The sequence below is a fragment of the Cricetulus griseus genome, chromosome X (genome assembly GCF_003668045.3).
Source record: "Cricetulus griseus strain 17A/GY chromosome X, alternate assembly CriGri-PICRH-1.0, whole genome shotgun sequence".
Taxonomy (NCBI): Eukaryota; Metazoa; Chordata; class Mammalia; order Rodentia; family Cricetidae; genus Cricetulus; species Cricetulus griseus.
The window spans coordinates 38,366,468-38,379,229 of NC_048604.1; the positions used below are offsets into that span (position 1 = coordinate 38,366,468).

Consider the following 12,762-nt stretch of genomic DNA (forward strand, 5'->3'; position numbering starts at 1 on the left):
TCTTGATTCTGTGGTTGTTTCTCTCACCCTGGCTCTTGCAGTGAACACATTCCATTATTGAATTATGGAAAAAAACAAAATCAGAATTTAGCTTCCAGGAGAGAGAGAGAGAGAGAGGGAAGGAGGTAGGGAGGTAGGGAGAGACAGACAGACAGACACACACACACACACACACACACACACACAGAGAGAGAGAGAGAGAGAGAGAGAGAGAGAGAGAGAGAGAGAGAGAGAGAGAGCACTGTGTAGACCAAGGGTCCTTCCTGACTTCCTGATCCTAAATTGTCTGCTGCACCCATCTGACTGTGTGAGGTAGACATTGTACACTCTTATGTGTCTACTAATTGATTTGTATAAAATAATTACATGGATTGCAAATTAATAGGCATGTTTGGGGAGAGTCATGCTTAAACCTCGTCTATGTAATAATGCTCAGACAAGAGACCAATTTGATCAAAGGGAAAACAAAACAAAACAAAAACCCAGAGTCAGCCCACTTGTTTGAAATCGTGTAGACAAAGCAAACAACTGACTGAATTTTTCTGCTTTTCAACCTGTTGCTTTGGCAACGCATGGGTGCAACTTTGCAAGACAAGTGGTCTTATGGGCAGAAATCTGGGCCTGTAGCCAGGGACCAAGGATTCCAGTTCTAGTTCTGTCTAAGGCTAGGGAATTTCACAGAATCTGTGTTATTTTGCTTTATTTCCTTAATGTGTTTTTGCTTATAAACTGGAGAACAATGACTTTTGGTCTTAAGATTATTAGGATGTATAGTGTGAGTAAGACATATTTGAGTTCCTTAAAATTATTCAAAGGTGTTTTGAATGGGCTCCTGATGTGAAATCACCATTTTATTAATTTGAGATACTGTCCCTATACATCACCCTTGCTTCATTTTTGGATACCTTTACAATAATATTTTCATGTTTGTGGTTTTGTCTTTGTAAGTGGTGATGAATAGGGTTGTTGTTGCTTCCCTTTGCTGTACATATTATGGTAAAGATCCATGCATCTGAATATATATAATATATATATATATATATATATATATACACATACACACACACACACACACACACATATAATATATATATATATATATATATATATATATATATATATTCATATGTATCCATATACATATGAACAAACCAACTCGGGCTTTACAAAACCACGCAATTCCCCATCTTATTTCATATTTGTTTCAGACGACGTATAAATAAAATACAGTTGATTAAAGGACCCAACAGAATTCTACTGACTTTAGAAGATGTGACATTTATTAATCCCCACTTTGGCAGTAAGGTAAGTAGCCCCTTTTCTGGCTGTATCGCCTGATTTCATAGCCAGAAGCTACAAAGTTACCATTGGATGCATGTCATGTAGTTAGTTTCAATTATGATAAACTGTAAGAATAAAATACATGGGCTGGAGAGATGGCTTAGCCATTAAAGGCTAGGCTCGCAATAAAAACCAAAGAGTAACATGCACCCTGGGATTTAGAACACTTAGTATAAAGACCCATAAAATATCTCATGAAAATTTGTAAAAACTTGATCATAGATAAAAATTATTTTAGATATATGGGGTTAAAGAAAGCATATTATTAAATTGTTTTTATCTATTTTTATTTATGTTTTACTGTGACTGTTAGAACACATATGGTTACATGTGTGGCGTGGAATATTCTTCAGCCACAAAAGAATAAAGTCTGTCATTTGCAGCAACATGGATTGAACTAGAGGACATGATACTAAAGGAAATAAGTCAGATGTGGGAAGGCACTATTGAGAGATCCCACTCATATGTAGAAGTAGGAGAATGGACTGATAGTCCCCAGATGGGCGGGAGGGTAGGAAACAGGGAAACAGACAGAGGTCATATATCTGGTACTAAATTACAGTTAGAGAGGAGGAATAAATTCCAGTGTTGTATAGAACAGTGGATGAATGTCACTTAAACTTATTGCATAATTGAAAAGAAAAGAAAGGAAAAAAAGGAGGCCAAAGTTTACCAACATAAAGAAATAATACAGGGGACTAGAAATATGGCTCAGAACTTAAAAGCTGTATTGGTCTTACAGAGAACCTGAATTTATTTTCACACGCCCATGTCCAGAAGCTTACCTGTAACTCTAGCTCCAGGGGATCCAACACACTCCAGTCCTCCACAGGCACCTGCATGCATGTAACATGCATACACATACACACCGAGAAATTTACACGATTAAAATACATTTATAAAAAGAAATTAGTGTTGTATGAGAGAAGAATAAATGAAAAGAAAAAATAAAAAAGGAAATGATTTATATATAAATAGTTAAGGATATCAAAATGTTAACTACTCTGATTTATTTCTTATGCACTATGCACATATATCAATTATTCAGTTTTATACCCTGACAGATGTTTGAGTATTAATCGTTAATTAAAATTACATATATAGTTTATATTATATCTCAGTTAGATAATGCTGGTTTAGAACCGTGTTCTGAAAAGTGAACAGAGTCCATTCTGGGCAATAGTTTAGCTTTGACTTCACATAACCTCTTTTAGGTAAACTTTATATCAGTCTCTAACACCCAACATGGTGCTTATAAGTGTTACTAATAAAAGTAACAATAAAATTCAGGAAACAATGATTCAACTCATAAAGGAAGGTTTAGTCTTACAAGAGTCCTGTTTGTATTTGTGTTATAACCTTCATGTGGACCTGCTATAGTCCCTGGGATACATTTTCTGAGATTACATGTAGTAATTGAAGACAATGAAATCATACAAGGAAATCAATAGGTGCCAAATTGTACAAATGAACTGGAAATACAATAGTACTTTAGAGAACTCAGATTAGCACAAGGAGTCTTTTCAGAGGTCCACATTCAAAGCTAATTCTTAAAAGAAAGGAAGGTAGAATCTGTCTATGGCATCTATTAAGACTGCTTATCAATCACTTTTCTTTGACTATCCCAGGAAAGATTAGTAGCAACCTTTGAAAATTACACATTTGAAAAAAATCTGGATTTATGAGCTTTTGTAGAAGTTGGGTTGTAAGTGTTGGTATTTATTACAGAGGAGTGATTGCAAGCTAACATTGCTGTGTCGTGTACTCCAAAAGTAATTAGAATATAGGGTTTTGAATGTTCTTATCACAAAGACATGATAAATGTTTGAGATGACAGACAACTTAAATACCCTGATTAGAGCAATATACAGTGTTTGTGTTTACCACAGCATCATACTGTACCCCATAAAGTTGTATAATTATTATCAGTATATTTTAAAGCTGTTGGCAGTCTGCCAAAATTCAGTAGTTAAGTAATTACATTTTTTTTTTGGTAAAAGATGTGCTTTCTGTGGCTTTACAGTTTCCATCCTATCTTCCTATTGTCTTCCTGGCCCTGAGAGATAGCTATCTTGGGCAGAGGAAATAGCATAGGCAGCAGAATGAAAAAGAGAACACGCACAGAGGAGGGTGGGGGTGTTGTCAGGGGAGCTGGTGTGCTTCCTTATGCTAGCTTATTTGACTGCAATAATGTCAATGAGCTTTGCATGTGTTGTGGGGGTAGCAAGATGTAGTGAAAAGATACTACACCAGATTTAAGAATTGGTTATCTGTGGTGATATATTGTTTATGATTTAATAAAGTCCCTGACGATCAGAAAAACAAAGCAGCCAGCCACTAGCTGTTACCTCTACATCAGACAGGAATGGGTGATAATATCTCCACGAATCCCCAGAGTGCAATGCTCTCCCTGTTTGGGAACTAAATCTCACATGAGACCCTTTGGTTCTTCCTGTTATACCTCCCTAGTACTGGGATTATTAAAGGTGTGGTCTATGTTATTCTTTTTTTAAAAGAGGTTTGTTTATTTATTATGTATACAGTGTTCCATCTGCATGTATCCCTGCAGGCCAGAAGAGGGCACTAGATCTCATTACAGATGTTTGTGAGCCACCATGTGGTTCCTGGGAATTGAACTCAGAACCTCTGGAACCGCTGAGCCATTTCTCCAGCCTGTGATCTCTGTTATTCTTTTAGACTGATTTACTCTTGTGTAGCTCTGGGTGGCCTTGAACTCACAGAGATCCATCTGCCTGTCTCCTGAGTCCTGGGATTAAACGTGTGTGCCACCACTGCCTGGCCTCTATGGCTAACTAGCAGGGCTTCTAGGATTAAAGGTGTGTATCACCACTGCCTGGCTCTATGGTTGTGGCTAGATTTGCATTTTGATCTCCGGTGGCTTTATTAAGTCATAAACAATATATCACCAAAATTCCCTTCTTTTTTGTCTAATACAAAAAAGAAGATGATCTCAGTGACAAACTGGTCAGTTGCTTTTAAATGACACTGAAAATTGTATGTAATTATCTGGCTACGTGAAGAATGGATTTCTGTGGTAATGTCCTGTATGGTTGATCAAATGAACTGATGAGCTATTTGGTTCATCTCCCATTTATAAGCCTCTGGTTTACATACTCAGATGATTTTGTAAGGTGAACATCACCCTCCTAGAAATGTGCTGATGAACCACAAAACTCTCACTGTGGCTCTACCGCCATGCCACAAAAACTCACTGAAAACTGATAACTGAAATCTGTACTCTACCGCCATGCCACAAAAACTCACTGAAAACTGATAACTGAAATCTGTACTCTACCGCCATGCCACAAAAACTCACTGAAAACTGATAACTGAAATCTGTACTCTACCGCCATGCCACAAAAACTCACTGAAAACTGATAACTGAAATCTGTACTCTACCGCCATGCCACAAAAACTCACTGAAAACTGATAACTGAAATCTGTACTCTACCGCCATGCCACAAAAACTCACTGAAAACTGATAACTGAAATCTGTACTCTACCGCCATGCCACAAAAACTCACTGAAAACTGATAACTGAAATCTGTACTCTACCGCCATGCCACAAAAACTCACTAACTCACTGATAACTGGTTTCCATTTTTGAAACCACCAGAGGACACTAGCAGTGATGGTGGTGGATCTGTCTGGGTTTTCCAAACTCAGTATTCTTGGTATGAAATTCCCCAATTGAAGCAGGAGATAGTGCAGACACTGAATTGAAAGCTCTGAAGCAATCCCAATCTATAACATGTTACCAAAATAAAATGATTCAGCCTGTGGTTAAAAAAAAAAAGTACTTGATCTAGAAATGTGATCACTCATAAAAGTCATTGTGAAAAATGGAGGTAAGTGTACTAAAGTTTTGGTCAAAAGACACAACTTATTTCCAAAACCCCTATTCATCTGGTGTTACCCATGTCAACCTGACAGGTCTTGACAGCTGTCTGAATGTTGTGCTCTAAAGTAGCAAAAACAATAACTACACTTAATTTTTGGACTAAAATTACCTTTTCTCCTTTTTTTGATTTTTTGAGACAGGGTTTCTCTGTGTAGCTTTGGAGCCTATCCTGGCACTCGCTCTGGAGACCAGGCTGTCCTCGAACTCACAGAGATCCGCCTGCCTCTGCCTCCTGAGTGCTGGGATTAAAGGCGTGCGCCACCAACGCCCGGCTAAAATGGCCTTTTCAATGCATAGATATTATAATAGCCCAGTAAAGTATATAAAACATCTATTCATGCATCTTCTCATATATAGTAATATATAAACTGCACTTGTGTTACTGAAGTGTTCTGATACTTGCAAAATGTCACAAAAAGCATAGCAGTGCTTCTGACAGACAGAGTGCCCAGGGTTTAAGACAGTGCCTACGTTGATAGATCATTTCATTTATGCATACATTTTGAGCTGAAGAGAATAAAACCATCACTATAATTTTCACTATAGGAGTGAGAAAAAGGCAGCAAATATCGATAGCCCTTTAGGGAATGTTAATGCTTGTTTGCTTTTTTAAGTGTTTTGGTCTAAGTGGAAAAGAGTGGCATTACCCCAGAAGAACATAGCTCTTTGCCTCTAAGTCCCTTTTTGGCATTTGGCTTCTATCAAGGATTCTGAGTGGAACGGATGGGGGAAGCATACATTTTGCTTAATTGCTCTGCAGTCACAAACTTGCAGCTGGCTGTGTTTAATCAGTCAAGAAGCCAAGCCAAGAATTCCATCCAAAAGGAATGTCTGAAAGTGTAAACTCTTTGAGAATACAGAATTAATTCAGTCTAGAAAAATTGGCAGGTCAGGGGAAGTCAGGTCAGAAAAGGAAGATTTTAGAAGAAAGTGAAGCTGAAATCCAAGCGTATGTGGATTTTGACAGATTTTATCACTTTCTCCCTTGCCCTTCACAGAGAGGTCTGTTTCTTAATATACATCTATGTGTTCTTGCTGAGATGTGAAAATAAAGACTAGAAGGGAATTAGATGGCTCCCTGGCCTTGCTCTTTTGGAGGGAGTGCAGGTTGATGGAGGGGTTATGTGAAGAATCAGGTTTTACATGTTGCCTAAGTCTTGAGGTGCTACAGTTTCAGGACATTGTCTTCGGGCATTGTGACAGTTCTGGATGGAAAGAATTGAACTCAACACTAAGGCATCCAGTTCTCTTCAGTTGATCAAAGACCATTGTAAACTCAGTATTGGAAAGCACTTAAGATTAATTCTTATTAGCAAGCAAGACTGCTAGAAAGCGTGATGCAGGAAGAAAGAGTACAGGACAGGGAGCTATAGCATCAAAATCCGTGTTCAACCCCTGCATTCTTGAGCTTTCTTTTTCCTCCTTGCAAAATGGAGAGAATAGAAGCTGGACATTGGTAGTATGTGCCTATAATCTTGGTCCTGTGAAGGCAGAGGCAGGAGGATTATGTTATTAGGATCAGCCTGTTATACATAGTGAGACGGTTTCAAAACAATGGGAACCCTACTATGACTACTAGTAATAAAAAATTAATAATAAAAAATGAATGCTGGTATTGGTGTTGGACGAAAGGCCTTGTCTAGCTAATAACAAGGGTATCTATTCATTTCTATTCATTGTAATTCTTTTAAAAGGCATTCTAAGAACTGTAGAGAAGAATATTGAGGTAGCTGGTGATTAGTCCACCTTCACATAAAATATATCTACTGGCTTATTTGAAGAGAAAGATGTTTATCTTTAAGAGTAACACAGATTGCAGGGAACTCTCTTGATTTTGTCCTTCAACTTCGAGGCTTGCAGCTCCCCCTTTCAGATTGTGTCTTAGTAAAATTAAGGAATAAAGAATCTGGCCTACTTCAGTCTCACACACCATGGGCAGATAACCCCCTTACTCTCTATCAACTTAATTGCTCTGTGGGAGGCCCTCCATCATTAATCTCATCTTCAGAAAGAACAATGCCATTTGGCAGAGTCGAACAAAATGGAGTCAGTACTGGAAGTGAAGGACTGAAATCACCTCCTAGTTCTATTTTCAGAAGTTTTGATTTCTCTACAGTCACTTTTTCCTTAACTAAATGATTGGCTAGAATATATTTGGAAAATAATTTCCCCATTTGGGTCTAAATTTCATGTCCATAAAAAGAGGATTCCAGGTTAAATTACTGACAGGTATTATTTCTTGTCTCACATGTATAGAGATCATATTCTCTCTGGAAACCCATACCTGTGATCTCAGTACTTGACAGGAGGATTATGAATTCTAAACCAGCTTGGATGACACAATGAGACCCAACCTCAAACAAACAAACAAACAAACAAAGTAACATAGTGACTGAGTAGGTTGTATCTATAGATTTAGGAATATATTTCCATAAGTATATATGTAACAACTAAAAAGTAACGGGAGCCATTGGTTTGAGGATGCATGGGAAGGGCTGAAGGGAGGGAAGGGAAGAGGAAAATGATTAATTATATTTTAATTTAAAAAGTAAGCAAGTTATCTGGGAGAAAAAATACTTGGGAATGTAATCTTTCCTTGGTGGTATATAGAATGTAAGTATGCTTCCAAGTGCAACCTAAAAAGAGTTCTGAATGATTATGGTGAATTAGATTTAAATAATGACAATGTTGTTCAGAACATTTTTTTCTCCTAATCCTTTCAGAGAGGAAGTCGTGCCAGCGTAAGCTTCCAGATCATCTCAGAAGTTCAAAGTGGGAGGTCCCCAAGGCTGTCCTTTTCTTCCGGCAGTCTAACTCCAGCGACCTATGAGAACTCCAACATAGCAATATATGAGGCAAGACATCTAAAAGTTCTTTAATCCGCAGGCTCCTTGGTTTTTAAAACAATGCTACCATTGAAGAGTCAGTCTTTGGGTAAAAATATTGAGGAGGTTTTCCCCCAAGATTTTTTTTTTGTCTGTGTCCTTTTACAAGCTTGTTTGATTGATGTCTTTGACAGTGATTTCTCCCAGCAACTTACCGCCTTACTTGATATGTCAACTCAATGCATTTACTCGGTTTGTGGGGAAAAGACCTAAGACCCAAATAGTTAACATGGGCCAGTCATCCCAAAACACTATATGTAATAGAAGAAATGACTCCCTGAGTCACTTGTTTGGTGTGTGATATCTAGAGATACAGATATGCAGGGTAATGTTTGGAGGTAATCTTTGATGTCTAGTTGTTTTTCCTACACTTGTAACATTCTGGTGACATTGAAACTTTAAAAATTCTTTCTTTTTATTCACCTGTACTATCTTTTGGAGTAACAGGTTACTTTATGCTTTATAAAATAGAAATTCCCTTTGAAGTTTCTGTCTTTCAAGATTTAAGAGGTCACCTCCTCCCCATTGTTCTTAGATATTGGAATTTGGCAACCAGAACAAATCTTGCATCAGTTGTAGAGATGAACTGTTTCTTCTCAGCAGGAAAACATTAAGCAGGGGGTAAAGGGAAACTAGACCATCCTTCTGTCCCCTCTAAGTAAGGCTTTCCCAATGTGCTTTCCTTGTTGTATTTGGAGACACTCCCAAGAGCAGCAGACGCTTTGAGCTTCAAGACTAACTGCAAAGAAAGACTAAAGCAAGGAAGAATTTAGATTGTTGACTGCAATGGATTTTCCAAGTGAATATCTCCCTCCATCAAGTAAATAATTCACAGGGGATTTGCTAGGGAGTAAACATGTTACCTCTAAACTTCAGGTGTTAAAATATAACGACCAATATGATGACATTTGGAATAGCTTGAGACTCAGGCAAATATCTTGTGTTTTCTCTCATTTATGGATCCTAGAATTTTTATCAGTGTATAAATATATAGAGACATATATGACATGAATGTAGAAAAAGACAGGGGGAAGGGAGGAGATTCATGGGAGGAAGGGAGAGAAGGAAGGAATAGAGGCATGAGTGTGCTTAAAGTACAGGAAATTCTCGAAAGAACTTGTCTTTGTGAAACTTAGCATTGTGTTCACTGAACATGTGTCAGTAAAAAGAGATGAGGTTTTGAAAAGGTGATTAAAACAATATGAGTAAAGCTCTTATAAACAAAACTTCATACAGCATTGGCCTCCTTGCCCTTCTGCATTCCACCATGGGGCAGCACAATGATTCTCCACTTCAAAGGACGTGAAAACTCCATCTTGGACAGCAATTCTCACTCAACAACTGAATCTACTGTCCCTTGATCTTGAACTTTCCAGCCTCTAGAACTATGATGAATAAATTCTTGCTTATATATAATAAGTATATAAGTATATATACATATACATAATAAATAGAAAAATATAAGTATATGAATTGCCCAGTTTCACACCAAATCACACATGGTCTTTCGATATACCTGAGGGTGAGGTTTTTTTTTATCTTAATTTGAAGCAGGAAACCTCTGGCTTTTACTGTGATTTAATCTAATCAACGAGGGGATGTGTTTCAAATTTGAGCTTGGGATTTTGCGGAATCCTCTCTCTGAAAAACTCAAGGCAGAAGGCTAGCTTTGAAATGTCAAACAGCATGAACTTGGGCTTTTCCAGTTGCAATATACCATTAGGATTCTAAAGTACCAATAACCTTCGCTTTTCATTTACCACATTAGAAGTTGAAATAAGTCCTTAATCCTGGGAGCTCATTAAAATCACCTTCTGAAATTTTAAAAAGAGCTATGCCCAAACTCCCATTCTCACCAATTGATGCTTGTTGGCATTCAGTTGGTAAGGGCTTGCAACCAGGCACTGATGTATTTTTTAAGCCCACTGATAAACTTTTTTTTCACTGATGAACTTTTTGATATGACCAACCAGCTTTGATAACTGCTAGACAGAGAAGCCTCTAAGGCCACATCTGGCATGGCTCTGCTATGATTTTCTGATTCAATGGATAAATTAATGTGTTGAATCATGGTGTTCTTTATTTGGTTGGGTTGCAAGGTTACAATGTAGAATTGAGAAAGAAAAAGTAGTCTGCTACTGGCCTTGAAGATGTCAGATACTTTCTTGTTTTGGAAGGCTGGTTATATAACTTTCCATGAATGACTGCTTGTCATGAGTCTATCTTTACAAAAGGAGTATGCTCTTTTGAAAAAAAGATTTTATTTATTTATTTTAGTGTGTGTGGCTGTTTTGCTTGCACACATGCACATACACGGGCCAGAAGTGGGTGTTGGAACCATGGTACTGAAATCACAAATAGTTGTGAGCCGCCAGGTGGGTGCTAGGAATTGAACCCTGGTTCTCTGGAAGACTAGCTAGTGCTCTTAACTACTGAGCCATCTCTAAAGCCCCAGGAGGCTGTTAATAACAATAATACCACATAATGAAGTAAATATTAGGCTGAGAGAAAGGTGTAAAGGAAGAAAGACAGTCTACACAACTGTCTGGCTAGGGTTAAAGAGGTGTCTAAGTTGGAGTTTAAGTCAACTGAATCAGTAGATAAAGAAAATCCAGCAGCTTGCTCAAATGGTCCTCTATTAGAAGTTGTTTGAAGTCTCTTTATCCAGTAGATTCTGTTTCAAACAAGTCACTTTCCAGTAAAACTTGTTACTGTAGCCAACCATAGTGATAGATACTTGTAATCACTTGTGAGACTAGGGCAGGAAGATTGTTACAAGAGGACAGCCTGACATAGAGTAAAGGATTACCAGCCTACAATCCACACTGCCAGAGAAGCTAGTGAACAAGGAGGACCCTAAAAGAGACAAACATTGTCCCCTGGAGAAGGGGAAAGGGTCAGGATCCCCTGAGCAAATTGAGAACATGGGAAGGGGGGTAGGGAGCTACGAGAATGAGAAGGGAAGAAGAGGAAGAATGCAGAGGTCATGAGGGAGCAGAAAGGTTGAGTCAGGTGTAGATTAGAAGAAAGGATATGTGATAGGTAGGGTTTTAGTTGGGGGGGTGGTAGAGGAGGAAGGGAGGGAGAAGGGAACTGGGATTGTCATGTAAATCAATCTTGTTTCTAATTCAAATAAAAAATGATAAAAAAGAGGACAGCCTGAGCTACATAGTAATTACTAAGCAAGTTAGAGCTGCATATTGATACCCTCTACTGGGAAGAAGGCTCTTTCAGTAAATTGTTTTCCACAGAAGCACAAAGATGCTTGTTTAATTCCATAGGACCTATTTGAAAAAACCTGAGTACAACAGTGTGTGTTTATAATCCCAGTACTGGGGAGGTAGAGACAGGCAGACCCCTGGAACTTTCTGGCCAGCCAGGTTCGTCTTCACCCTCCAAGATTTAGTGAGAGATTCTGTCCCAAAACATTAAGGCAGAGAGCAATTGAGAAAGATATCCAACTTCAACCTCTGACACTCACATGCACAGGAACACAAGTGCACATGAACTTCTCACACACAAACTACTACTACTACTACTACTACTGCAGGCAAAGCCAGAGAGACAAATAATCCGAGCAAACCAACCAAAATGGGAGAATTGTTACTGGGATTCCTGGAATTTCCACATAATATGCTTGTAGATGCTCAATAGCTAAAGACGGGCTTTGCTCAGGGGTTCCATACATTGTATTGCAGCGACACCATATTCAGACTCTGATTCAAGTACAGATGTATTACTTTCCACAGATAGTCTTTGAATATAGAAAAGAGAGCCAGGTGAGTTGACCAGTGGGGGGACAGCAGTGACAGCAGATGCTGTTGGGCATTTGTCATGACCTGCTCTAATAACCATAGTCTGGGGGACTGGGGGAGATGAGGTAGGAAGCAATGTGATCCTGACCTAAATCAGGATCAAATTCATCTTCTGCTGCATTTTTGGACACTTTCGAACTCTCAGCCTCTCCCTATGTGTTGCTCCTTGCGTCTCCTTTCTCTCTGCACTCATTTACCATTCTCAGAGCCTTTTCTTTTCCCTCCTACCTATAACACTTATCTCCCTTTGCCCTTCTCCCTTCCATCAGCCATTGCCTCTCATCATAGAGGCATAGATCATTAAAGCTGTAGAGCCTGAAGAAATCCTCTGGTACCTTATTCTAAAGGTGGGGAAGCTGAAGAGAAGACAGCTAAGTGGATATGCTAAGGCTAGTCTTGAGCTTGACTCAGAGTCAGGTTTAGGACCTCTTCTCTTATTTTAGCTAATTCACAGTGGCCTTAGTGCAAAACAGATAGACTTTAAATTACTTCAGAAAAATCCCATGAGTGGAATTTGATGGTTCTTTCTCTTAATTAAAAAAGTAAGTGATAAGTGAAATATTTTATCATTCTGTTTTAAAATACCAAAACAAAAGCTATTTAGCCCATGGGTGGTGGAGATAAAAGCTCCCCATTTCCTCCTTTCCCCTCATTTTTCATGAACAAGGATGCATACAGACTCAATATAAAGTTACTTACGGATTGTCTGAGAACTAAAATGTAAATAAATAAAATACTCCAAACAGAGGGAGCCTGATCCCTAAAAGAAGAACAAAGTGGGCACTGGAAGATATTGGAG

At 38.4% G+C, this 12,762-nt stretch overlaps 1 protein-coding gene across 1 annotated transcript in view; it reads left to right on the plus strand.

Moving 5' to 3' along the window:
* The window catches only part of LOC100755503 (retinal guanylyl cyclase 2), an 84,154-nt gene that overhangs the window by 30,374 nt on the left and 41,018 nt on the right, over positions 1-12,762 (plus strand). Inside the window, exons 5-6 of the mRNA XM_027433564.1 lie at positions 1,209-1,305; positions 7,987-8,118. Of these exons, the coding sequence (XP_027289365.1) occupies positions 1,209-1,305; positions 7,987-8,118 (229 nt within the window). The remainder of the gene's footprint in view (positions 1-1,208; positions 1,306-7,986; positions 8,119-12,762) is intronic.